The sequence below is a fragment of the Syngnathoides biaculeatus genome, chromosome 2 (genome assembly GCF_019802595.1).
Source record: "Syngnathoides biaculeatus isolate LvHL_M chromosome 2, ASM1980259v1, whole genome shotgun sequence".
In the NCBI taxonomy this organism is placed as follows: Eukaryota; Metazoa; Chordata; class Actinopteri; order Syngnathiformes; family Syngnathidae; genus Syngnathoides; species Syngnathoides biaculeatus.
In genome coordinates this window covers 16841587-16868958 of record NC_084641.1, presented here as the reverse complement: position 1 = coordinate 16868958, position 27372 = coordinate 16841587, and the positions used below count along the sequence as shown (strand labels likewise).

The 27372-nt window shown below is 40.8% G+C and overlaps 3 protein-coding genes across 6 annotated transcripts; 1 reads left to right on the top strand and 2 right to left on the bottom strand.

Moving 5' to 3' along the window:
- Positions 1-108: 108 nt before the first annotated feature.
- Positions 109-15814, bottom strand: zdbf2 (zinc finger, DBF-type containing 2). 4 transcript variants are annotated; one of them, XM_061837422.1, is made up of 8 exons: positions 14376-14514; positions 12563-12659; positions 11638-11795; positions 10042-10549; positions 9133-9255; positions 7619-7929; positions 3412-3550; positions 109-1309 (listed from the first exon to the last, which is right to left on the bottom strand). In XM_061837422.1, the coding sequence occupies exons 2-8, from the start codon at positions 12656-12658 to the stop codon at positions 497-499; spliced, it is 2148 nt and encodes a 715-aa protein (XP_061693406.1). In that variant the 5' UTR covers position 12659; positions 14376-14514; the 3' UTR covers positions 109-496. The 4 variants fall into 4 exon arrangements, with proteins under 4 accessions (XP_061693406.1, XP_061693388.1, XP_061693415.1 ...); XM_061837404.1 differs by lacking the exon at positions 14376-14514 and adding an exon at positions 13780-13899; XM_061837431.1 differs by lacking the exon at positions 14376-14514 and adding an exon at positions 13457-13660.
- Positions 15815-15955: 141 nt separating this feature from the next.
- eef1b2 (eukaryotic translation elongation factor 1 beta 2) lies at positions 15956-21603 on the bottom strand. Its single transcript, XM_061837460.1, has 7 exons — positions 21448-21603; positions 19710-19832; positions 19504-19639; positions 18157-18223; positions 17813-17938; positions 17544-17611; positions 15956-16081 (listed from the first exon to the last, which is right to left on the bottom strand). Exons 1-7 carry the CDS (start codon positions 21525-21527, stop codon positions 15995-15997), a joined length of 687 nt encoding a protein of 228 aa, XP_061693444.1. The 5' UTR covers positions 21528-21603; the 3' UTR covers positions 15956-15994.
- A 1121-nt stretch (positions 21604-22724) lies between these two features.
- On the top strand, positions 22725-27362 carry arl11 (ADP-ribosylation factor-like 11). The gene is made up of 6 exons (XM_061837467.1): positions 22725-23218; positions 23783-23864; positions 25529-25594; positions 25670-25785; positions 25845-26022; positions 27169-27362. Exons 2-6 carry the CDS (start codon positions 23832-23834, stop codon positions 27295-27297), a joined length of 522 nt encoding a protein of 173 aa, XP_061693451.1. The 5' UTR covers positions 22725-23218; positions 23783-23831; the 3' UTR covers positions 27298-27362.
- Positions 27363-27372: the final 10 nt, after the last annotated feature.

Below are 27372 nucleotides of genomic sequence, written 5' to 3'. Positions count from 1 at the left end.
GCTTCAACTGTATCACCACATCTTTGTTTTTTAACTTGCCCCTTCAAAATTAATTTTTTTTCCCATTGCTTTACAGGTTAAAGGACACAATAATTGTGGGAAAAGTTTTGAAATAATTTATTTGTCTCCAAAATATATTTTTCAGTTAATTGAGACTGAGTGAAGGTCAGATTAATTGTGGAAAATGTTTTGAAATGATCTCATTTTTAAAATAAAAAAAATCTGTCATTTGAACAGGAGTGTGTATACTTATATATATATATATATATATATATATTTATTTTTTTTTTTTTTTTACCCCCTTTATCTATCTCCAATGAGATGTTCTTTCAAATATCTTCATATTTTGACAAAGGTTTTTTTCTGTTGCACTTAATACATTTTGTTTTTGCTCTCCAAAATGCTGTTGTGCAATGTAAATGAGTGGCCAAAGCCTTATCTTCCCGCATCCCTGTTTATTTTCAAATGGTCAAGTCTTGCAGTTCTAACAAATGTGCTACTTTGGAGTCTTCTCACAGCCCCTCCCTCTCTGAGACCTCCCTCGCCGTAGGTTTGGTTCTGTAGGGTATAGGGGTGCAGTTTTCTTTTGACGGAGTCCACTTCTCCTGGGTGGTGGTGGTGGTGGTGGTGTTGTGGTGGTCTGAACGTTGACCCTCCTTCTGGGGCGATTTGGTCTTGCTTCATTCCCTGATCTTACTTCCTTTGACCTTGTTCGATGCACTGGAGGAGAGGTTTCGTGTTTAAGAGTCTGTGTCAGGTTTGTGCTAGGAGTGCTCGAAAGCTTCTGACTATTGACCCTAGAAGAATCTAAGCCGTCCTCCTTGGACCACCTCTCTGTGTTCAGGTCCGGGCTCAGACTTCGAAACAACTGGCGAACACAAGGTGGCAAAGGCTGGCGAGTGGATCTTTTGCTAACCTTAAAACCTTTGGGGGGGTTCTTTATGATGCGATTGCTGCGGTGATCATAAAAGTGCACAGGAAATTGTTTGTATTTCACCTTCAGCCTGTGAAAGTCTTGTGGATGTTGTTTTTTCCTGCTGCGCTTGAGTGATGGGCTTGCAGCAGGTGTGTAAGTAGTGGCGGGAAAAGTAGGGGAGCAGAGAAGGTAGACCAGAGAGGTGTTCGACTGGAGCGGTGTGAGGGCGGGGGAGTACGCAGGCGGGAGGCGTGAGCCTCGCATCTCTGGGGTCTTTTCCTCTCGAATACAATCACCTTGAAAGACGCTGGTTGGTGTGGCCTTTGCGCCCGGTTGACAGACAGATGGGACGACCAGGTGGGCGGTCTGAGTGGCGTGACTCACTTTGACCACCTGGGGAAAACAAAGTAAGATTCAGTAAGAAAAACGTTCCAGAAACGTGGCAGAAAGGTTTGCAAAAATGAAGTACAATTTTATGGGTGGGAAAGAGAATTCCCAGGAATATATTTGAATTAATAGAAATAAACCAGGAATTTACAAAACTGAAGGTTGGGTTTTGAAAGGGGACTTACATCTAGTACAATAGTGCCTAGAGATATGTGTTTAATCTGTTCCGTGAACACCCTCAAAACTCAAAATACTTGCATCTCAAATCATATTTGCCCATTGAAATGAACAGTAATGTGATTAATCTGTTCCAATCGCCCCTTATTTTTTATGGCAGTAATAGCACATACAATCTTGTTCAAAAATATTGGAACAGCAAGGTCATATCTTTTGTTTTTGTTATAAACGGTTTTTAGATCAAAAGATGAGTATGACACAAAAGGAAAGAATCCAGCTTTTATTTCACTGCATGTACATGGAGATGTGGTAAACAACTCAAAACAGAACCTTTTGTTTGAACCAACCCATTTTTCAAATGAGCAAAAAGGAACATGTGACTGATGGGTGTTTCTAGTTGTTCAAGTGTTGCCTTTTAGAGTGATTGCTCAAACATTAGGTAATCGTTTTTGGCTTTGGATTTCACCAGTGAAAACTCCATTTGCTGTTAGGCAAACGTGTAGACGAGAGAGCTGCCTATGAGAGAAAAGACAAACCATTTTGAAGTTTTGAAGAGGGAAACAGGATAGGTGCGATTGCAAACATTGGGCAGAGCCAATGTCCTGAAAAAGTAGGAAACAGACATCAAACAGGTCTGCCAAGGGAATCAACATGAGTTGATGAGAGAAACATTGTGAGAGCTGTGAGAAAAAGAAAAAGTACACAGTGACATCATTGGCAACCTCCACAGGGCAGGGGTGAAAATATCACAATCCACTGATTGAAGAAAACTTCGAGAGAAGAAATATACAAGCCCTACTGCAAAATGCAAACCTCTCATCAGCAAAAAGAAACAGAAAGCCAGATTGGATTTTGCAAAGATAACAGAGATAAGCGACAAAAGTTTCAAAACAAATTTTTATGGAGTGATGTGGAAAGGTCAAAGTATGGAGAATTAAGGATGTGCTGCTGATGTAAACCACACAAGCTCATCTGTGAAGCATGATGGAGGTAATCTAATGGTTTACGCTTGCATGGCTACTTCTGGAATGGGCTCTGTAGTCTTTATTGATGATGTAACTCATCATGGTAGTAGCAGAATGAATTCTGAAGCCTACAAAATCATTTTTTCTGGCAATATACATAAAAAATGCATCCAAATTTATCGGGAGAAGCATCGTCACACAACCAGACGACCTGAAATACTGCGCCAATACGATGAACGGAGGACTTCATCGGGGGAAAAGTCGAAGGTCTTAGACTGGCCAAGTCAATCGTCGGACCTTAACAAACTAGAACATCAATTTTACCTCCTGAAGTGGAGACTGGAGGGAGAAACTTCCAGAAACAAACGACAACAGAAAAAAGGCTGCAGTAGAGGCCTGGAAAACCATTTCAAATAAAAAAAATTAAGCAGTCTGCAGTCAGTGGTTCTCAGGATTGATGCAGTTATTATACATAAGGCCAATGCCACCAAATATAAAATGTTTTTAACCTATTCAAGACAAGACTTTAAGTTAGTTGAATGTTTGTCCCATTTGCTCACTTGACAAAACAAACAAACAAACAAAACAAAAAGCTGCTGAGTTCTAAGTTGCATATTACAGTATGCATGGCTCCAGACTATACATAAGTAATTACAGTAAGTGTTCTATACCCACTGGAATAGAATGAACAGCAAATATATATTTCTGATTAATAAACAATTTAAATAAGAAATAAAAACAATAATTGACAATACGACTTTGAATACGCTTTCATTTTTAACCCTAACATAGTTACATAAGACATTTGAGTTTCCCAAGAGTTAGTATGTAACTAACCCTACCTAAAACCATGACCACAAAAAATGAGCTTGGAACCAGTCCATAAATTCTGTGAACTCTTCAACCCCTAAATACAGTATATATTTGACACCCAAGATTATTAGTGGCTGTTTCTGGATCACTCACCTGACACCTGGATGCCATCCTGAAGTCACGCTTTGTTGGGACTTCGTCCTCATGATCGTTCAGGAAAGGGAAGACATCCATGTTTGACTCTGCCACTGTGTCACCAGGTCCATTCTCCTCTTTGTTCCTGGTCCCGTACCTTGCAGGTAATGACACCATTAAAATGTGAGTGAGCAAATCCTCTATATTGCAGATATTATATTGTATTCATTGGGGTTGATGGATGTTGTGAGGGAAGACATGAGGGCAGTTGGTGTTAGAAAGATGCAGGAGATGGACTAAGACGGAAAAAGATGGCGGACTATGGCAACCCCTAACAGAATGGCATTAGTCTACTCTATTCTGGGGAAAACCCAAAGCTGAGGAATTCCAAACATAGCCTGCATCAAAGATTTTTGTCGCAACAGGCATGATGTTTAGCTCAGCGGCAAATGTTGATTTAGATTGGCAAAATACTTTCATTTCCGGTAACCTTCCAGTAAATCCTTAGCCCGGATCGAGCACCGCCGAGCCGGACACCTCACCATGGGAAACACGGAGGCTGCGGCCGAGGAGCTTCTGGCCGGCTCTCGGCTACCTGTCACAATCGATCAAATCGTTAACGATATGCTATTGGTGACGCTGACCTATCGAGGTAGGACCTATACGGGGATATTATTTGACTGCAACAAAAAGTGTCATTTTTTATATTGACTTTGATCATTTGTGGCTCAAATTAATTTGACTTAGCTCGTAACTAATGTAGCGTGCAAGCTCGCTATTTAGCACCCTGGGCCTCATTACAAATACATGGGATTATTGTAGCTGACATTGTAGCTTTCTTGCTAGCATTCTAGTTCATGGTCGTGTTTCTATAACAGCTGACAATTGAATGCTGTGTTTTCACCACAAGGGTGTCATACGTATGTCAAGATAGACGTTCCATTTACTAAGATTGAGAGGAACAACAGCTCATGTCAGTGAGTTCATCTATAGCTTATTGTTAGCCTTATCCTACAGATCCGCTCCTTCCTTATCCACTAAAAATAAGGAATTGATCATCGGAATTCAGTAGATGTGTAATCTTTCAAAACATTTTTCTTTTCCCATCAGTGATTCTCTTTGGTGAATCTTTCTTACAAATATCTGAGGTATTGTAGCCCGACTGATAAATACTCATCTTTTTGATCATTCTACTTAGTAGAATTAGACATTAACTTCAGATATGATCAATATGGAGATCTACAATAAAAATCATTGAAAAACCTGTTTTTTTTCCTTCCGTTATTTTGACATATAATTTGCTTCGGTATGTTATAATGATTTTTTGGTCTCTATAAGGATTTTTTTGGTAGTTTATACAGGTTGGTGCTCCGAAAAGTTGACAGGTATGACAATGTGCGCCCCTGGCACCATTAACACCTAGGCCAGGGGTCCGCAAGATTTTAGGCTGAGAGAGCCATAAACGTCAACATTTTTAAAAAGTAATTCCAAAAGAGCCATAAAATACTTTTAAAACAAAATGTAAGTGTATTCGTGCATTTTATGTAAGACCAACACTTTAAGAGTACAATAAGTCTAAAAATTCATTTAAATAACATTATGCTGTTGCTAACCAATGATGACAAAAATACTTATTACCATTAATGCGACTTCTTTGCTCAAGGCTTTGTTGTCTGTTTCATACATCATTAAACTTCATGCAGCCTTTGTGACTTCCATCCATTATTCATGAATGCAGGTTGGTCTTAGTTTTTTTTTTTTTTAATGTGAGAAAGACTTTTCATAGGCATATGCAACCAAACATTGTCAGAACAGCAATACTCACACGCCGCAATGTGTGTGGTATGTGACGGGAAGTGCGTTCCAAGTTTTCACAATCTGATGGTCTGCAGGTTTAATTTTGTTTCATTTTTCCCCACTTATGTCCGCTCGCCAACAATGCTTGCTGACAGAGGTATGTCTTTATGTAAAAAAAAATTCCTGTGGTGGGTGGCGCACAAGCTCGTCATTATTATAAACCACATTGATAGGCTACTTAAGGACCGTAACATTTGTAATTATGAGTGTACCCCTTTGAGAGCGGATGGGGGTGGTGCAAGGTAAAGTAGGACGAAGAGCCGTGCAGAAGGTCGTAGAGAAAGTTACGTGTGCTGCCAAAATGCTACCAAAGAAAAACCAAACAAAAAAAAAGATCGTCTTTTTTGTTTGTTTGTTTGTTTGTTCGGGGCAGGCCTTCATGCGATCTACCAAAACTGCCTGTCGATTGCGAAGGACACATTGAGCCCCCCTGCTGGATACAGTATGTCGCTGTGAGGGCTCTGCGAGCCATACGCAACCACCAAAAGAGCCCGGTACGGCTCACGAGCCATAGGTTCCCGACCTCTGCCCTAAGGCATCGGTGGAAATTCAGCTACTGTGGGTCAAAGATAAAGGTGAGCTGGGTTCTTAGGTAGAAAAAGACAAGGAATGCACAGACTTAAATTGAATGTTGGGACTATGACAGGAAAATCCCTGGATTTGGTTGACATGAAGATTGGGAGAAAAGTTGACATTGTATGTCTAAAAGTGCAGGTGGAAAGGCAGTAGTTAAATGATTTTACCATGGTGTAGATCAAAGAGAAATGGAGTAGGAGTTATTTTAAAACAAGACTTAACTCATGTGAAAAGGGTATCAAATAGTATGTGTTTACACACAGTGTACGTTCTACACTGGGTGGCAAGACAAGGGATAGAAAATCCTTATCTTTCAATTCCTTGTATTCCACCAATCATACTTATAGTAAAACATTATTTTCATCAGGCCCCAATAAATAATGATAACTCCATAACAATTACAGTATCAGAGAGCGTGAACCGTGTTTGTTTCCTGTGTCAAAGTCATTTTAGAACAGATTATCCAGAGGTGTGATTCTGCTGCTGCTCAGTGCAGGAGTGGATATATTCTTGTTGGATAAAAAGTCACGAGCCACCCCAGAATCCTAAAACATCCTTCACATATTGATTCGTCAATGAGATCGTTCTCGAATTATAATGTACGAAAACATACTATACAATTACCAAGCATATTCTTACCATACTGATGGATTGTTTTGGGTGTATTACGATCAATAAAATCAAGGTTAAGAATTTCAAACTGGCCCGTACGCCCTTTTTTTCCCCGTCAGTATGCACCTCTTGGAAGAAAACGTTTGGACACCCAGGTATTGACGGACAATAATACAAATAATAAAAAACACTCATATTCACACATATAGTCCATTCAGCGTTTTCACCTAACCTACCAAGGATGTACTTGAAATGCAGAAACAAGTTGGAGTACCTGGAAAAAAAATCCATGCTACCAAGAGCAAAACATGCAGACACCACACAGGAGCAAAGTTTCAAACACCAAGTAGTGTGCAAACAACTTGCCCGCCTATTTCCACTCGAATCAATCATAATCATAAAATACAAAGTTAATTACTACATCTATCCCTCCATCCATTTTCTGTACATTTGTCTGTATTAGGGTCGCAAGTAACAAGACTATTCTATCTGACTTTGAGCAAGAGGTGAGATACACACTGTGGACTGGTTGTGAGTCAAGGCCGATACGGAAACAAGACAAGGCACAAATCGGCCCTATTGACCACTTGTGGTTTTTGGAATTTGGGGGGAAAGAGCTAAGTTAAATTCTGCAAACAAAAATGTAGCTTAAAGCTCCCATGCCATCAGATTTTTTCATTTATTTTGTTATAACCTATGATGTATTTTTATTGTGTTTGCAAAGTAGTTTGGGTTGAAAATGCAGAGAAAGTCCTTTTTTTCTAGATGGTCTTTTACAGCTGGCAGTTGAGACGGCTGAAATTCTCATTAAAATGCGACTTTACTAAGCTTTACTTTTCAGAATGTAAATACCGAAAAAGGTTTCGCTCTGATTAGCCAACGGCAAATGGCGATATCTTGGAAGCTGAGCCAAGCATTCATAGCAACCTCATGTTCATTTCATTCGATGTGGGGGCTGAGTGTCTTACTATCATCATGAAGCAGAATTCACAAAGCCTTTATGGCAGCGATTGTTTGCCCACGACTCACAACCCATAAGAGGAGGGGATGTGTCACATGGAGGGAAAAAAATGGATTCTGATGACATAAAATAGGAAAGAAATACGAAATAAGTAGTAAATAGTTAGATATGAGGTTTCAGACAGTGTATTTTCATAGATGTGATTAAAAGTTATGTGACCTGGCAAGGGACTCGCTGTCGAAGTAGCAGACAAAACGACCTTGTCTGAACTGTCGGACCAGGTCGTCAACCTTCTTTTCATCCTCCTCTTCGATCTGGGCCCACGTCTTCCCTCTGAAGGACTCTGGCAAATGTTTTGGCACTTCTCTTGGAACAGTCGTGAATACTCCGTGTTGGACTGTACCATGTTTACTGCAGAGGGCGGATTCTAACTGCTGGGAGTACACCTGGTCCGTTAGGTCCACCTGAACATCAGTCAGATGGCTCAAGTCCCTCACATGCGTCTGGACCAGCGGGGCACATGACTCTACCTGGAAACAGATGCCTTAAAACTTAAAGGAGACATAATGCATTTTTTTCACAATTTAATGATGAAAGGTGTTTAATCACATGGTTTTGGAAGGCAGTTCTGTCTCAATCAAATGCACAGCATAGCTTTCATTACCATGGTGCCCAGGGGAGTTTTGGCAGGGACTAAGAAAGGTCCGAATCATTGGCAACTTGGACCTTTCCAACTCATTCATGAATGTTCTCCCCATCCTCACAAAAACAACTTGAGACAAATCCGGCAACATTTTGTGTTGGAAATTCCTCTTTTGTAGAATAAATAAGGAGGGTTTTTTTTTTTTTATACAAAGGGTTATTTAGATGAAGAAGCAGAGGGATAAAGAAGAGGGAGAGGAGAGCAAAAGGGAGATGGCCGGATCTCCTGATGCTATTTTCAAGCCCCCGCACTCCCTCTGAACCCGCAACTCAAAAAGACAGCTCATAGAGCAGATCCTTCAGTCAGATACAGAAAATCTCCATAATCAGGACATTCCCACCAGATAAGAGTTGTAAAGAAGAAACGTTGGTCTAATCGACTGATTCTCAATAAACTTCTATTACTCTATTAAGAGACCACAACAGAAGCTTAAAAACTTGACGACACAGTAAAACTGTTTTGTCATAAAGGGGGGGTACAAATGATCCATTTTACTTGACCTAACAGCTGAACAGGACCAAAAAAAAGGTTATGCTGGTCACAATTTTTCCTGATGTATGCTAGCTCTACAGCTCTGCTAGGGTGGCGAAGGTGCTGAAGCCTATCGTAGGTGAACTGGTTGGCAGAAAATTGCAGGGCACATAAACAAACAAACCATTCGCACTCAAATTCACACCAAAAGACAATTTAATGTTAGTTTCAATTAACCTACTGTGGATGCTTTTTGGGATGCGGGAGGAACCGCCATGGGGAGACCATGCGAACTTCACACAGGCAATGCCAGATTTAAACCTGGGTCTCAGAATTGTGAGGCAGATGTGCTAACCAGTCGTCCACGATGCCACCTAGCCAGATTTTAACATTCGAATTCAAAAAATTGTGAGTAGCTCTATCGTAGATGTATTTTTTAAAACAGACAGCTAACACAAGATTTACTTGGTTGTTTAGAATCACACTTGATAGGTGACCAGTAAATCAATCCCTTGAAACATAAAAAGAAGACTCGACACCCCCAAACTTCTTCAGTTACCTGTCCAGGTGAGTCCCAGTCACTCTGTGTTTGAAGAGAGTGAGGCAGACTGACGTGAAAGCTGTCCGTCTCCTCGACCGAACAAGAATTCAAGCTATTGCCATGACAACATGTTTGGATTACCTGGAGGCCAACACAAAAACAAAGCTTTCAAAAAAGAGACATGGGAGAAGAGGAGAAACAATGGCAGCTCAAAGATAAAATCATATAAATTCCTGCATATGCTGAGAAAATCAAATCGTTCTCCACCTGTCTCTCTTGTTGCAGACTTGACTTATAACCTATATTGAAACATCTTACTATATTGCCTTCATAAATTGTGCCAAACATGTATGTGCGTTCATCTGAGATGACACGCTGTGGCGACCCCTAAAGGGACAAGCTGAAAGAAACTTACTACTATGTGGACAAGGACAGCTATTTTACATGGTTGCTTGGTCATGGGAAAACTTGAAAACGTGATATGTTACGCTTCCATTGAATTATGACCAACTCCTACAAATACACGTGGAAAATTAAAACAGTGAACAACTGCATAATCACACCTTAACATTTGTCTTCAGGGTGACTTTGGGGGCCAAAACCTTATTCTCAGTTATACACTGAAAAAGTCACCTCGTCGGAATTTTGGTGTTCCGTCCAAAGACGTCTAATGTAAAAATATGACTTTGGCACCATTGTTTTAGCTTCTTGGTCTGTTAGAGTGAGTGGAATTTATTATGCCAGGCCGGAGCCTTCTCTAATTAAAAAATAAATAAAAAAAAAAGAATTGCAAAGGAATGAATTTAGTACTTCCAAAATGAACATCTTGTGGAAATTTCCTGGAGACTATCTGAAAATTTAACAGAAATTTAATGGAATTCTCCATTCATTGCTACCTGACTGATGAGACAAAACATTTGGACGAACCTCCTCAATAGTTTGGTCCACAAGGTCATTATGTGGCGATGAGAAGACCTCCTCTTTGAAAGCTGCCCACTGCTCCTTATGGCAACTTTGCCAAGGCTGTGGCACAAAAACAGGCTGGGGACAAGTGCCTGCATGTGGACACTCGGGTGAAACGACAGAGGTCAGAGACTTCTTGGTTTTCCTTCTGTCTGTTTTCCTATGTGCTTTCCTGTGCAGAGGCGCCAGGGCCTGTTTTGGTAGATTTGTGTGCCCTGAGTGGATAGTCCTTGCATCCTCTTGCTCATTTAACTGGGTAAAATGACTCTGAGTGGCCCCCACTGATTTTCTCTTGCCTAATTGGCTGCAGGAGTCAGCATTTTCTCCTGGACTAGTTGACACGTTGTTTGAGCTGTGCAGATACTCCCGTGTGCCCAATGACAAGTCATCGTCAGAGAAACAGACTTCATCAAGCTCCTCCCTTGGCAAAAGAGGAGTGGAGACGGGAGATGGGAGGTCTGCATGAGACGGTCTATTGACACAAACATACACAACAATTAATCGTTAACACGCTCAATATGGGAAAATGTTTTGTCAGAGGTGGTGAATCAAAGACTAATAGCGAAAATTTAAATGCAAACAAGACACCCAAGTACTAGTTTGTTCATTTAGGAAGTATTGCCTTTGGGTGCAGGGATGAGAATGACCATTTATAAAACACACTGTTAAATGGTGACATCTGGTTTCTTCTAACAGTGTAAATACAGGGCAATCATAATATTTTGAAAACTTAAAATATGAGTCCAAACAACCAAAATATGTACAGAATATATATATATGAGTGATAGAGATCATGAAATATAAAAGTGAGTGATAAAATGCGTGATTTACAGGGCCAGTGCTAGAGATGGGCGTAATTGTATTAACAGTTGTCAATTATATAATATTTGAGAAATTTACGTCCAACTTACCTTTGTGTTTCCTGGTTTGGATATGCTCCTGGATATTTTTTGCTCCTATCGGATCACAGGGTGCACAGCCCTTTGCCGGGAACGTCCATTTTTTTGTATGTGTTCGGTTAGACGTGTTGATACCGTTTTCGTTCCTATCTGCACGGTCCCACTTTTTTCAAGCCATGCCCATTTGAAACAGTTTTTTATCCCGTGGTTTTTATCAATTTCCCTGGCACCATCTTCATCTTTTCGCTTCAAGACTTTCACCATACTGGCAAACCTGCAGACCGCTCGATAAAATATGCGTACATATGTCTATAAGTTATAATTATGCCGTAGTAAAGAGAATGCTTCTCTAAGAAATCTTAACATCAGAGTGAAAATACCGCCAAAATGCTGCCGGAAATCGGAAAGTTGTCGTTATTAGAAACACCAAATTTAATGGAAACAGATAGCAATGCTGTTGTCTGCTATCACAGTTATGACTAATTTCACGACGAGCGTTGCCGATAGAAGCTGGCGGCCGGTCTTGATCACAGCCTCGCCTCGCGTCAAGCTGTACTACTCCCAAATTTTCTCAACGAAAAAACTCAAAATTCGCGAATCCGCAGAAAATTCTCATGCCTGTGGGTGCCTTTTGGGACACCTTGTATTTAGGATTTGTTACCTGGGGTCATTGTAAAAGTGCGGGTGGTGCGACAGAACATCCTGCAGAAAACGCTCCAGCAGAGTTCCTTTGGCATGACTGCTGTCAGCAAAGGAACAACCGGCGGCAACCCTCGAGGACGCTTGAACACAATTCAGGTGTCGGAGACTGGACAGGTGCTGAAAACAATCATTTGAAGTTAAGAATCATAATAGCCTAGATTTAAAACATTTCAAGTAGAGATCACACAATTTTCACAAAATTGCTGTATATGGATAACGTGCCAGTGGCTGATGACAATAAATGGCATTTATCCATTCATGGAGATGGCACAGTAACTATTTGCCCTCCCAGACAACATTGTTTTCCATGGTGTTTATACACACATGCACAAAGTATGTAACCCAATGAATGAGTGAAACGCATCGAGTGAATGACAGACACTGAATGACCATGAGCCAATGAAAACCTTTGACACATTTTGTAGGAATGCAGAGTGACGAACGCTCCAAATCCTTATCATTTGCCCATCACTACTTATAATTAAGCTTCTATTTTGGAAATGTACTTTATGCATTAGAATTGTACATTTATGGGGCACAGTCTGGGAACCACACCGACATGATCGGTTTTACGGAAGACTTTGATAAGATGGGTCTAAAATGTATGGTTGGGTTGTCTTTGAGTAATTTAACAAAACAAAACAGATGGCTACTAGCTGACAATTGCACATTATTCATTTTCACCATTAAAAGAGAACATCTGTGCAATTAATGTGAGCAACAAAAAATGTTATTTAATTAGCCTCTCCCTCAAAGATAACTTTGTGGAGAAAATGTTTATAAACAGATGGACAAAACTTTTTTTTTTCCCCACTTACCACCATCTTGTGTAAGCAGTCCTCAAACTGCCCACGGTGATACGGTACACATAAAGATCAAGTCACCTGATCTAGGTCGCTGTAGAGGACTCTGCAGTAAGCGCAGTAACCATGCATGCGTGGTGTACATCTGGATGGCCCCGGCTGTGACTCCGCCCACATCCTATGACATACATTCAATACATTGTCAATATTTTTTACAATTATCAATATATTCGAAGGAAACATTTTCTCAACAATCCAAATATAAATGCATATATGGCACATGCTCACATATACAGTTGAGCATTACTTGCTTTGTATTCATCACATGTCATTCAAAATGTTGACAAACCAGCACTTAAAGCAATGCTGCAGACTTTGAATAGGCAGTGTGATTCTCTTATCCACCGGTGCCCTGACGGCATGTGGATCCAACGTGATCAGCGCAACAGGGTGCGAACATGCTAACATAGTACCAAAGTGTAAGAGTGATAGTTTCCTATTGAAAGTCATTTCTTGACACTCTACTTGATGTTCACTGCAAAACTCATGTAAAAAAATTATAGTTATTGTTCAAGAACACAGCTTTAATTTCTTTCTTCATTTTTCATCATAAAAGTCGCTATCTTATCCTAACACACAATAAATGAAAAACACTCGATGAGGTAATGAAAATAAGCACAGCAAAATAATTAATATTTGTACACAAACACTGGATAAAGACAAACAAACAAGCAAAATAACAATACTCTGGCACACATATTTTAAACTGTGAAAAGGGCGTTATAGTACATGGTGACTCGCACTTTTTTACGGCAATTGTGCATCTCATTGTATGTATCACAGTGCCCCTCAGAGGCCAAAACGAGCACAGCATTGTTAATAAACCCAAATTGCATTCAGAAGGTCAAATGTATTACGACATATGTGGACAAAGCAAATTATGTTCCCGCCATATAAATACAAAATTTTACTTACTCTACTTTTTAAACTCTATTTTACATTTTGAAAATCCATCCATCCATTTTCTTAGCCGCTTATTCTCAATCTCGCGGGGAGTGCTGGAGCCTATCCCAGCTGTCAACGGGCAGGAGGCGGGGTACACCCTGAACTGGTTGCCAGCCAAATGCAGGGCACATGGAGACAACAGTTGCACTCACAATCACACCTAGGGGCAATTTAGAGGGTCCAATTAATGTTGCGTGTTTTTTGGGATGTGGGAGGAAACCGGAGTGTCCGGAGAAAACTCAAGCAGACACGGGAGAACGCGCAAACTCCACACAGGGAGGGCTGGGATTTACCTTTTTTTTGATACTTTGTGGCGGAACGGTGGATCAGCTGGTAAAGCATTGGCCTCGCAAATCTGTTCAATCCGGCCCCACCTGTGTGGAGTTTGCATGTTCTCCCCGTGCCTACATGGGTTTCCTCCCACATCCCAAAAACATGCAACATTAATTGGACACTCTAAATTGCCCCTAGGTGTGATTGTGAGTGCAATTGCTGTCTCCATGTGCCCTGCATTTGGCTGGCAATCCGTTAAGGGTGTAGCCCGCTTCCTGCCCGTTAATAGCTGGGATAGACTCCAGCACTCCCCGCGACCCGTGTGAGGATAAACAACAAAGAAAATGGCTGGCTGGCTAGTTACTTTGTGTAACCCACGGCTACACAGAGTAACCGTTCTCATTCACTTCATCCATTTTCTTAGCCGCTTATTCCTCAAAAGGGTCGTAGGATTGCCAGAGCCTCTGCCATATGACAACAGGGAGGAGGTAGGGTACACCCTGAACTGGTTGCCAGCCAATTGCAAGGCACATGGAGACAGACAACAGTCGCACTCACAATCACACTTAGGGCCAATTTAGATTTTAATTTAAAATTTTAATTTAGTCAAATTTACCCTAGAGAATCCAAGACACCCAAATCCTCTTTGAAAATTGTGACCCCATGTATTGTCTAGGGTCAATGCATGTTTTGGGGATGTGGGAGGCACAAGAACATGCAAACTACACACAGGCGGGGCTGGGATTTAACCCTGGACCTCAGAACTCAGGCAAACGCTTTACAGCTGGTCCACCATACCGCCTTTTTCATCATACCTACTATTGCAAATTATGGTAGTCTGTTGAGTCATATCACTTTTCTACATTCGAGATTACAAAATAAGTATAACAAGTATTATTGGGTGGCACGGTGGAGCAGCTGGTAAAGCACTGGCTTCACAGTTCTGACATCCTGGGTTCAATCCCGGCCCCGCCTGTGTGGAGTTTGCATGTTCTCCCCGTGCCTGCGTGGGAGCACTAAAACATTGGGGGGTGGGGGGGATTCAAGAAAGGATCGCCAGTCCATGGAGTAATCAGTCTAAACCATCTATCCAATCCATTTTTGTTGCTGCTTATCCTCACGTGGGTCGCGGGGAGTGCCGGAGCCTATCTCAGCTGTCAACGAGCAGGAAGCGGGGTACACCCTGAAGTGGTGGCCAGCCAATCGTGAGGAAGGAACAGACAGGCAACTGTCGCAATCCAAGTCACATTTACGGGCAAACTGTAGTCTCCAATGAATGTATGTTTTTGGGATGTGGGAGGAAACCGGAGTACCCGGGAAAAGGGCACGCAAGCACGGGGAGAACATCCAAATTTCACGCAGGCGGGTCGGGATTTGAACCGTGAGGGCAACGTCCTAACTAGTTGCTCCACCGTGCCGCCTATTGGTTGGAATATTGAAAAAACTATTATTTCCGTCGTTTAGACGTGCACATGGTAGGTGTGAAAAAGTTTTGCGAAACCCTGGGCCACACAATGAGTTCTCCATATCTGCATACAAGTCAGCTCGACAGCGAGTGTGGAACGACTGCCTTTGATCAAACTCTTTATACGCGGCTTCGCACCCGCGCATTAGCCTGGGATAACCACTTTATGCGGTTCCATAGCTACTACGCCTTCGAAATCAGTCGCTTTCCCTTATCACTGTAACAACCAGACGCAGCTTATAAGAAGTTTTTGCTCCTAACACATCGACAAGAGGGTTTTATTTACCTGTTTTACTTTCAGACAGAATGAAAACATATTCCGCCGCGCGCTTTCGGCTTACGCGTTAATTTCCGCCCTGATTCTTCTTCGGCTGCTCGCCACATCATTGCGCTTTGGGTCGAACGCCACCGGAAGGCCAAGCGGAGGTTTACACCGAATTCACGAAAACCTCCGGGCTCCCAACAAAACGGACCACCGCAAGCTGTATTATCAAATGTATAGTTTAATTTAAGATGAAATTAACTCAGCTATTTTATGCTCATGTAACTTGAAAAGCACATTTACATTTCTGGTCTCACCTTTGGCTCTGAATCATTGTCTTTTAAAGAGGGGTGAATCTTTTCACAAAACACCAGCATGAACCATTCTATGTGCAATGTATCCCAAAACATTAAAAAAGGTTGGTCGTGTTGCAAATTTTCATTGAAGAAAAAAAAAAAAAAAAAAAGGCTTCATCCAAGTGCTTTATTTTTCTTTCCCCCCCCCCTTTTCAGATTTTGTTAAAAGCAGCAACATCCATCGATTGGACGAAATCCTCAAACGCTGTGATTTTCTCCTCCAGAATGTCAGTGCCCACCTAAAACAACAACAGTCAGATAACGACTTCAGATTTTTGGATACAGCCTGAAGTACAATATGTAGGAGTGAACAAAATGTAAACACAGATCGGCTCTACCCATCCAATGTCAGCCTGGGGTCACCCAAAAAAAAAAAAAACATTTATTGTACTGACACACACATCTGCCTAAACGTAAGAGTGGAGGAAAAAAAAAAAAAAAAAACAAATCACTCAGTTAACCAACAGCAAAAGATTCAGTGAGTCATTAACTTCAGTACACTGGGTGCTTATTGTTGTAACCTTAATCACTGAATTATGAAACTACATAATATAAATTAATCCAGCACAATACATTTAAGTGCATTCCTGTTATATTAAGTAACGTTCAGCTATATTTACCTTTTAAGTACACATACATTTGACCTTTTAAAACTTCCACAAATTTAGATTTTTGTATTTCACTTTTATGTGCAGTATATTTTAATAGAATTATAATACACTTTATAAATGACTTTAACATGTTTAAGATTTTAGCCTATTGCACAGCAATACTTGAACAGCAAAGTATTTTTTTTAGGTGATACAGGATGTAAAAGGAGAACCACTAGCAGAGTGAAAAATTACTTGCATTCAAACCTGCAGCGGCAGTGCATCAATGCCAACTTAAGGTTGAGCACTAGGGAGGCGCCATTATTGTGAAAATAATCACAACTATTTTGACCAATATTTTAAATATGATCAATTATTCCCAAATTATCAGGGATTTTTTTTCCTTTTTAGTCCATAGTGTGAAGAATTCAGTACTAAAACCTTGAGAGAAAATTGATTAAAAAAAAAATAATAAATTTACATAGGGCCAACTAAACAAGTACACTATTACTGTATGTAATCACATGCATTACAACTTAATGGAAGCAAATACAGTTTATGCATAAAACAGTTAATATTAGGCTGAAAGCATACATACATACAACTGAATTGTCAAGGACGAGTATGGCACCATTGTTCTGTTGACCACATCTGGTCACAAACTACAAAATGACAATTTCGATTTCCTTACTTTACTCGTAGCGTTCCCCCACCCACCCCCACTACAGTCAGGCTGCCCTCCTGTCAAAGCCGAGGCAGCCGAATCAAACCAAGTCCAGAAAACCGATGCCGACGCTGCTCTGAGATGCTAGCTCCAATCTTTACAGTACTTGCTTCTCTAGCCATGAGTCAAAATTCCAAAAGAAGGAGAGGCTACAACTGCAGTTCACTGTCCAGGGAGCTCAATGAAGCGTTTGCCCATGTTAGAGTTGAGAGGGACTTCCACATGCCCCGGAGCCCATATTGTAAAGGTTTAAAAAAATAATAATAATAATTCAAGCTCATTTTTATTGTTACAGCATCAATCACAATCAAGTGATTGTGCAGCCCTAATGAGCACCATTTGTTATTTTTATTATTTACTTCAGTGTCATCACAGCCTAATACTCACCTTATCGTCTTCGACAACACAGTTGATCTGTAGCTTTTTGATGCCGTATCCCACTGGTACCAGTTTTGCTGTTGAAGAACACCAACACATCAACACGACTGATTCACTTCTACATGTACGTACCAACTGAACTCTATCCATTGTTTCAGATAATTAAAGTCGCATCACATCTTCAGCCGAAAGATGGTGAGAAACAATCATCATCAAGTGGAGAACGGAGTGACATCCAGACCGCCTACTACATGCCAGTTCGATGGCCGCTCGCTTACATTGTCCCCAGACGAGTCCGTCCATCTGAATACTGCGGACACACTCCTCCAATTTCGCCATGTCAGTCTCGTCGTCCCACGGTTTGACATCCAAAAGAATAGAGGATTTGGCAATGACGGTAGGTTCTGAAAGGATGAGGGAAGGGGATTTACTGCCAAAGAAACAATCTTAACAGCGGTACCAGGCCAAATCTTGGACTCTGTCAGGTAAATATAGTGTACATCAAAATTCAGCCGAAAGATGGTGATAGATGAATCATCATGAAGAGTCCAAAGTAAACGGCATCGTTCACCCCAATGATTGCACCGGAATGATATCATAAAAACGCAGCATTATCACTTACTATTTGCCTTCTTTGCAGCATACGCTGCTACACGTTCCTCCTTTAGCCTCGCAGCCTCTGCATCCTCCTACAACATGAGTACGATTAGTTTAAAGCAGAGAAATGCCACACTATCATAAATGCAAATAATTAATATGAAATGAAAACACTCACAATGACCACAGAGAAAAAGCTAACCTTGACCCGACTGTGGGCTCAACAGCCAAATCAAGTTGGAGTCTGACATTCAAACATCACTCAAAAGGCCAAGCTACACAATACAAATACTAAAGTGCGTGTGAGTGACTTGTGGTGTAATTGCACACTGTCAAACAATTTAAGCACGTATATCTTACAATAACCAATTAAATCCTTGTGTGTGTGTGTGGGGGGGGGGGTCCACAGCAATACCTTACTTATGAGTAACCCAACATACGAATGGTTATTTTTTTTTTTTGCAGCAGAAAATTTCACAACAATGAGAGAAAAGTATTGAGGTAGTGAATGGATCAGGAGCTGCTGGAAATTAAACAACCACACCTCTTCAAGTTTCCACACAACTACCAGATTTCATGGAAGTATAAAAGCCAGTGGCGTCATCAGGCATATTTTAGAAGGGGTTCAGCACCCTTATGTAATTTCCTTGGCTAAAAAAGGTTTTTAGCTCAAAGAAAAATCCATATAAACCACCAATCAGTGCTTTTGGTCCGACACCAAAAGGAAGAGCAAAAAGAAATCAGAAAGAAATTTAAACAGCGTTGTGAGGAAAGTCCTCTCATTAGGCTCTATATATTCATGGTGCTCCAATAAATCGGCCACATCAAATTGATCGGTCAATTAGGACTACAAAAAACGAAAAAAAATATTTTTTTAAACGCCAGAATAATGTGGCTCAACGCACTCCTACTCTCATGATCAGTTATTAATTAAATGTTAGTCATTTGTGTAATTTTATATTTTCTTAGAATGTATAAGAGAAATGTGTATAATGGTTTACTTGGGCTAGCAATGCAATACAATAGAAATAATGTGTAAAATAGTTAAATATTCTGGGGAGTGAAAAAAAAAAAAACGTGCTTGGCCAGTGGACTCCCCTCCCTACCAATCAACTTGGGTGAGTCAAAAAAAAAATCAATTTTGGAAATTTGAGTACCATATTGCTGCATAGTATTGATCTTATTAAAACTTGTTACAAAAATGTGGTTTTTTTGGGGGAGGGGGGCACTGGAACAGCTATCCATTGATTTCAATGAGGAAAGATGATTTCATAAATGAGTGTTTTCACAAGCATGGTCATGGAACAAATTAAACGCATAAGTTAAAGCACGACTGCATAACTTTTTGTTTTTGAGTCATTTATATTCTCACCTCATCATCTGAGCCAAACAGATCAACATCATCGTCGTCGTCATCGTCATTTTCTACCTTTTTGGCGACGCTTGCGGTGGCATCAGCGACACCTGCCGGGCCATACTGACCCAAAGGTTTTTTCACACCTGGAAGACTGACAAAGCAGGTGGTTGAGTTCCATCCCAGGGAACTTGCACTGGCGTCATCACACCAATGATATTCACCTATTCTTCTGGCTCTGATAAGACTTGATATGGTTGAACCAACGGAGGGCATGGCAAAGGTCAGCTGGGGGTGGTGATGTGATTGCATCAAAAACAGCAACATCTGCCTGGGAGGGCACATGCCTAAAAATAAAGATGCTGTTAGTCCAGTCAAGAGACTGAAAAAAATCTGAAACACAAAACACTTTTTAGTTTAATTTCCTGCAATAAACGTGCAAATTAAGTTATGTTTGTGTACATTTAAAAAAGAGGTAAATGGGCCTCTTAAACATATGGACACAAATGAAAACTTTTTTTTTTTTTTTTTAAACCTCAACAGATTAATCAAGTCAGTTCGATGTTCGCCATGTATCTACAGCCAGAAATTACCAAGTTCAGATCTTAAAATATCAATATACTGGGTTTCATTGTAACACCCTTTAAATTTTCTACTAGTCTAGATTTTTTCAATTTTGGACAAGAGAGCAGTTTGATGTTCTTAATTCACAAAAGAGGCAATTTTAATGGCTTGCTTGCACTCCAATGGGTAAAATGACAAATTATTTTAAGTGGTGATATCATCTGCTGGCCATAGGAAACACTGTAGTGTTAACGAGAAATTAAGGCACCACTGTACTGAGAAGTAATATATTTTTAAAAAATATTTTTGGGGTTGTTAAAACCTGCTCATTCTGTGGGAAAAGGGTCAAAAATACAAATTAAGTTTCACAAAAAATATATTCTTTCAATTGCCACAAACAAGTTGAAAGGGTAGCAAAATTGAAATATACCTCAGGGATAAATATCCAATTTCAACATCATGTAGAGTGGTCGTCATATTTAAGAGACTTTGGTCTTATTTTGGGAGGAATGCTATAAATCAGGGACTCTTAAAAGTGCAGTACCAGCACGCAATTTGTTTTACTTGTAAACAAAAGCACTGCTGCTCAAGTACAGTTCAGTTGTAACTAACTTTAGTAGAACACGGTCACATTTCATCTTTAATAACAGTTTTGTTTTTACCCATCTGATGTGCAGTAGTATTTTTCCGAATATTCCCACTTAATTAATCACTCAATGTTCAATCAGTGCATAAGATTACAATGGGCTCCAATTACACTTTTTAGCAATAAAAGTTGTTGTTTGGGACGAACACTTATGGCTTACTGCAGTATTTTTTTTAACAATGGTCGTGAAAGGGCCGTGAGTGGCATTTGGTGTAAAAAGCGTGAGAACCACTGCCAGAGTAAGTACCTTGATTTGATCGAACGCAGTAGAGTACCAAAAAAATTGAATTAGTTACTGCATTTAATTCATCTAACAAATCACATAGGACGTATTAGGAGCAATGATAAAAGAAACCATGTTTAATAATCCAGTTGAACAAAATGTCGAAATCGTGCATCTTTGCCTACGTGTACATACCGGTACTTTATGTACACGCAGTTCATTGGCATTCGTTACTAGCCACCATGTGCCTCAAAAATAACCGTAGAGTCTTATTGCTTTCCAAAAAGCGCGGCGTGCGGAAGCTCAACGCGCCGGTTTTTGCGGTACTTTTGTGCAAGGAACTGACCACAGATATATTACACTTTCACGTTAGATTATGACTCACATGGTTCGATTTGTAAGTGCTAATTGATTAGCCACGCGGAAGCAATATGGCGCCGCCGGTGACGACGAATGCCATTAAAGTGTTTAAATCCCCTCTATTTCGCTGTTTCTGTGTATATGTATTTCATGTCGCAGCTGCACTGACCCTTCTATGTAGCTGCGATCAGAAAGGAAGTCATTCAGCACTTTGAGTCCGGAGGGTGCTTTCAAGTCACCGAAACCCATGATGACAACAGGCAGCTACTTTGGGAAGAAGAAGGAACGAGTCGTCGGGAAGCCGCCATTTTATAGCCGGACACTGGCTCCTCCTCATCAAACTTCAACCCCCACCCTGCTCACCCATTTCCGGGTTGAACAACCGAATTAAAAAAAAATCTATCTCGGTATCACAGTTCATCAGTAGTTAGAAGTAAGGTAGTTAAGTGAAGTAAAAATTAAAAAAATATCATGGTGTCTGTACTTCACTACTATTTCTGAGACATTTTACCTTTGGCCTCTCCATTTGAAAACAGATATCTGTGATCAAAATAGGTTTAACCTGCGCAACAGATGATGCAGCATAAAAATGACTGAAGACAGATGTCAGGGTTTGAGTTCTGAGAATATTGTGTAGGCCCAGGGTAACGAAACTGCAACCCCCAGTGTCCCCATAAGTAGCCCATGGCCTTTTCTAAACATTGCTAACTGGGCATGGGGTGTGATTTTGAAAGAATGTTGTTGCAGGGATCATCTGAAAATTTAACACGGGCTGAGATTTCTAGAAATAAAGTGTTGCATATTGCTTTTTATGTCATTTAACCATTGTGACAAATCGTTAGCCTGATCAGTGTCTTCACAGAAAGTAGTACATCTATAATAATGAGGTCAAAGGTAGTTTTAGCAAATTTATTACAACTTCGGTGCGTATCAAACTGGTAGCCCTCCCCATTAATCAGTTCCCATAAAGTAGCTCTCAGTCTCAAAAATGTTGGTGACCCCTGGTATAGGCCTAAAGTTAAAAAAAAAAAGTCCCAGCAGTAATGTTGAGTAACATGAAACTGGGACTATTAAAAGGCCACTCATATGCCTATAAACATTCTAAAATAGATATTGTAATGAAAATACATATGACATTATTCACTTCAATATCTATTCGAAAAATAAATATGAGCGCAGAGCGTGTCATCCATGCGCAAAGTTGCGGAAGTCTCAGTCGACATTCAAGTGGTAGCCATATTGCCTACAACGTCATCAGCAGACGTGACACTGGGACATTCGCCAGTGAAAACACGTAGTGGCACCTGCTATGGGAGAGGAACAACAGTCATTTTTGGATTTTTCTGATGCCCTTTCTGACACAGAAGCTCTTTTCGAAGAAGAGAACATCTCATAATCGGGTGAAGTGACCGGGGCAATATAACCCTATCGTTTCGAGCCATATTTTGATATGCGGATCACTTCTAACTAACAACAGACTCCTACAGTATGTATAACAGTATGTAGCGTAGTCAGGAGGACCCATGCCGGGCAAAACACCTGTGGGGGTGGAGAGCTCCTTTCTCCTCCCGCACACGACAAACCACCTCCCCGCCCGATCCACCTCCACAGCGGTGATGAATAACACTGCCAGCGAGCGACGACCCACCCCGGCGGCGCCGCGAGCGTTGTCATCACTCGCTGAAAGAAAGATTACATCCCCCTCCAAGCTATTATTTTTTTTAATAGCTGTATACACACCTACCTGTCATTTGGAACCCACGAAGCTCTTGTCCTTTGCACCTGTGCAATCCATTTTTCACGACGAACCGGGTCTTTTGGAAATGTATGAAAAGTGAATGAATCCTCCCGAGCGTTCGAGCAATATCCAACAATACAACGAGCCGGGATTTTGGCTAACACAAAGGAAAAAGAGCTACCAACAGATTTAGAAAAGCAAGGTAACCACCATTTCAGATTTCACCAAGTACTCCAGTACGTAGTACTCCTACGACCTATGCAACCTCTCTGAAGTGCGCCCCCTGTGCGATCATAAGGTTTGTGGGAGGAGGGTGGTGGTGTAAATTCGGCCTCTGAGGTGATTCTCATTATTGGTGACAACCTGATTGAAATAAATATCTCAAGCTTGTCCTGATCGAAGGAACGTTTTCAATCATGATTGATGATATTTTCCACTAAGGTCCTGTAAAGGTTTAAGTGAAGTTTTATGTTCCATTATGCTAAATATTACTTTTGTGTAATTTTAGTTTTACTCAACCAGTACTTGTATTTTCTTTTTTAACAAAAGTATCTGCTTCTCTTTCACTACTGATGTGAGTACCACTTCTGGTTTTATTATGGTCTTATAAATCAGCATGGGTTTTGGGGGTGGGAGGGGGTGGGGGCCTGTTAGCTTGTAGTAACAAGAGCATGTTTGTTTTTATGCTGGTCGGATCAAGAACATGCTGTCAAACCAGTTTCTGATCTCGTGTGTTCCCCTTTATGGCTGACATTTATTTCGCAAGAGACCGACTGGATTCTGCAGTTTAATGGACAAAGGGGAGAAGAGGAGTTATGGGTCTAACGCAGTCGTCTAAAAGTCCGCAGGTAACAATTTGATTTGGCATGTTGACTTAACAACCAGGTAACACACAGGTTGGCTTAACATATTGACTCAGTTTACACTGAAACCAACACATGGATCCACTCTGGAACAGGTGAAAAAAAAAAAAAAAAAGATGCCACCTCCTTTCAGTTTGAATGTATGAATGAAACAAACTTGAAGAAAAATTTTAAGCGTTTAGATGATGAGTGAATTTCAGCTGTCATTCAAACATTGTTAGCGTTTGTAAATGTTGAAAACGTCGACGCTGTTGTTCATGTACTGAGAATGATCAGAATTACTTCAGAATCTTAAATATTCTTTGGGTCTGAAATGTGATGTGACACTTTCAAATTAAATGAGCTTTAATTCTGCCATAGCAAACAAACAAAAAAACAAATCGATTCGCATCTGTGGTTAGATATAATTGCATCAACAGTATTAACCTTTGAAAAAAAGAAGCCCCAGGGTACTTCCTGTTGGTAAAAAAAAAAAAAAAATTATTGTCCATAGAAGGAGAGTCGAAATGATTTTTGTTGTGAGCCTCATTACAGTTTAGGCTTACCTCAGAGGACAATTATTACTTTGAACCCATATGTATGCCATCCATCCATTTTCCGTACTGCTTATCCTGACAAGGGTTGCGAGAGTCCTAGAGCCTATCACAGCTATCTTCGGGGAGGGGTCGGGGAACACCCTGAACTGGTTCCAGTCAGACATATAAACAACCATTTGGACACACATTCACACTTCTGGGCAATTTAGAGTAGTCAATTAACCTGTTGTTTTTCAAATGTGGGAGGAAATAGGAGTACCCGGAGAAAACCCACGCAGGCAAGGGGAGAAAATGTGAATTCCCCATAGGGGAAGTCAGATTTGAACCCAGGTCCTCAGAAATGTGAATAAGATGCGCTAAGCAGTCGTCCACCATTCCACCCGGTTACAAATGAATAATGGCTTGATATAATTACGTAAGGACCGAAAAAATTTGATGGATGACTTTTGAAATCACAATCTAGTAAAAGGTTTTTGGTTAAACTATCATTCATTTCATTTTGGAAGGGGGATTGGATTTTTTAAAAAATGCTTTCAATATCTCAACATTAGGCAGCACAGTGGAACAATCGGTGAGAACGTTGGCCTCACAGTTCTGAGGTCCGGGGTTCAAATCGAGGCCCCGCCTGTGTGGACTTTGCATGTTCTCCCCGTGCCTGCGTGTGTTTTCTCCAGGCGCTCTGGTTTCCTCCCACATCCCAAAAACATACGTTAATTGGAAACTCAAATTGCCCGTAGGTGCGATTGTGAGTGCGACTATTATTTGTCTCTATGTGCCCTGCGATTGGCTGGCAGCCAGTTCAGGGTGTGCACTGACTCCTGCCCAAATAGAGCCTTCGATAGGCTCCAGCACTCCCGTGACCCTTGTGAGGATAAGCGGGTAATAAAATGGATGGATGAAACTCAATATTATTAAAAGTGAAGATTTGTAATTTTGGTATTTTAGCAAAACATGAAAAGTTGATGCACATGATTTGCTTTGGCAGGGCAGTAATTGAAGTAAATTGTTCTGGTGGACCAGGTCTGGCCTCCAGGCTTGAGTTTGAGGCCTGTGCACTATTGCTAACGTGAAATGAACAAAACATATTTTGGGCTTGTGCCGACATATATTCAGGTGATCCTGATGGGTTTGGATTCTGCAGGAAAGACAACATTGCTCGCTCGACTGCTGAGTGGAAAGGTAAATCGGGCTGTGCCCAACATGACATTGTTGCTTGTTTTTACACGCAACTGTGACCCGATTGTAACCTGGCAGGTGATGGACACAACACCGACCATTGGATTCAATGTAGGAACTTTTGATTTGGACAAGAGGACATCACTGACAGTTTGGGATGTCGGAGGACAGAAAAGCATGAGGCCCAACTGGAGGTAATCCAATGCATTATTTATCTTGCCACTTCATATTCCTTTTTTGACATCTTCCTCAGGTTCTACCTGGACGACTGCAAGGCACTGGTCTTCGTAGTTGACAGCAGTGATCCAAGTCGGATGCCGGAGGCCCGGAAGGCATTGAAGAAAGTGTTGAAGGAAGAAAAATTACGAGGTATTCCTTTGATGGTCCTGAGCAACAAGGTGGACCAGCCTGACACCATGACCGTACAAGAGGTAAAAAATCCACACATACAGTACAGCGAAAGCACTAAGGTTGAACGCACAATGTTGGATTTCTTTGAATTTAAAACCTTAACCCTTGGAAAATCAGTTGAGTCAAACACTTACTGTCCCACTGATGTTTTAAGTACCATTGTAGCGTTTCAAAGTGTCCAAATAACGCAACCAATTATAAAATGAAAACTAGTACCAAAAAGTATTTCAGGAAATTTTACCACTTACTATAATTGGCAATTTTCATTGCAGTTCTCTGGGCAAATTTAAAGTCTCTGTACTTGAAAATAATGCCTTGCAAATTGGACACACCACAGAGAGGAGTGTTTTTAACTGCTCTGCAGCTAGCTTCAATGAATTAAGGAAAAAAAAAATGTCCTGCTTAGCTGTGGTTATCAAATAACACTTCGGCAACCTGAAAAATGGATGCTGTGCTTATACATAATGTAACGACTTTGCTTGACCTGCAAAAATAGATGGCCCTGGTGGATGGAATACCACCTGGTGAGTGAAAACGGTTGTTTATGTGGCGTGCGATTGGCCAGCGACTAGTTCAGGGTGTACGCCAGTTCTTGCCTAGGGTTAACAGAGTTAGGCGCCAGCACAGCCACGACCGTAGTGAGGATAAGCTATGCGGAAAAAGGAAGGATGGTTGTTGGTCTTTTGCACATTTCACAAGTTATCTCGAAATGTGTTTAACGTATTTATAGTCAAATATAAGAATTCAGTTTTTCTGTAACTTTGATAATGAATGTCATTTGATGTACTGACAATGCAACTCCCTTGAGTTTCTTTTCTTTTGCTTGATTTATTTTTGTCAACCAGTTGCTGCGTTTTCCATATTAGAGCACAAACACAACAACTCATGTGTGCCATTTTTCTACATCTTAATCACTTGCATTGCTGGTTGAATTTCTCCTCTTCTGGTATCCATTTCTATTGCCAATGTAAGCAAAAAATTAAAAGGACAAGAATGTTTGAGTTCATTGAAGCGATTCCGCTGTATTCTATTCAGCCGAACGAATTACATGTAGAACAACAGCTCAGATGTAAAAAGGGAGGAAAGAAGTATGCCACGACTCCTCAACATTTTTCTCCTCCCTTTCTGTACCCTCCCATCTTTCATCGACACCCCCCTCAAATCAGATCTCTGACAGGCTGGGAATGTCGAACTATCCACAGCTGCAATGGGAGATCCAAGCTTGCAGCGCACTAAAGGGAATGGGTCTGCATCAGGCCTTTGCGTCCATCGCCAAACTCATCAAGAAGAACTAACAGATGGTGTGAAAAGGGAGAATACATGTAAACTGTGAATAGGTGTGATACCAGAAGTACACCAGTATAAAGTGT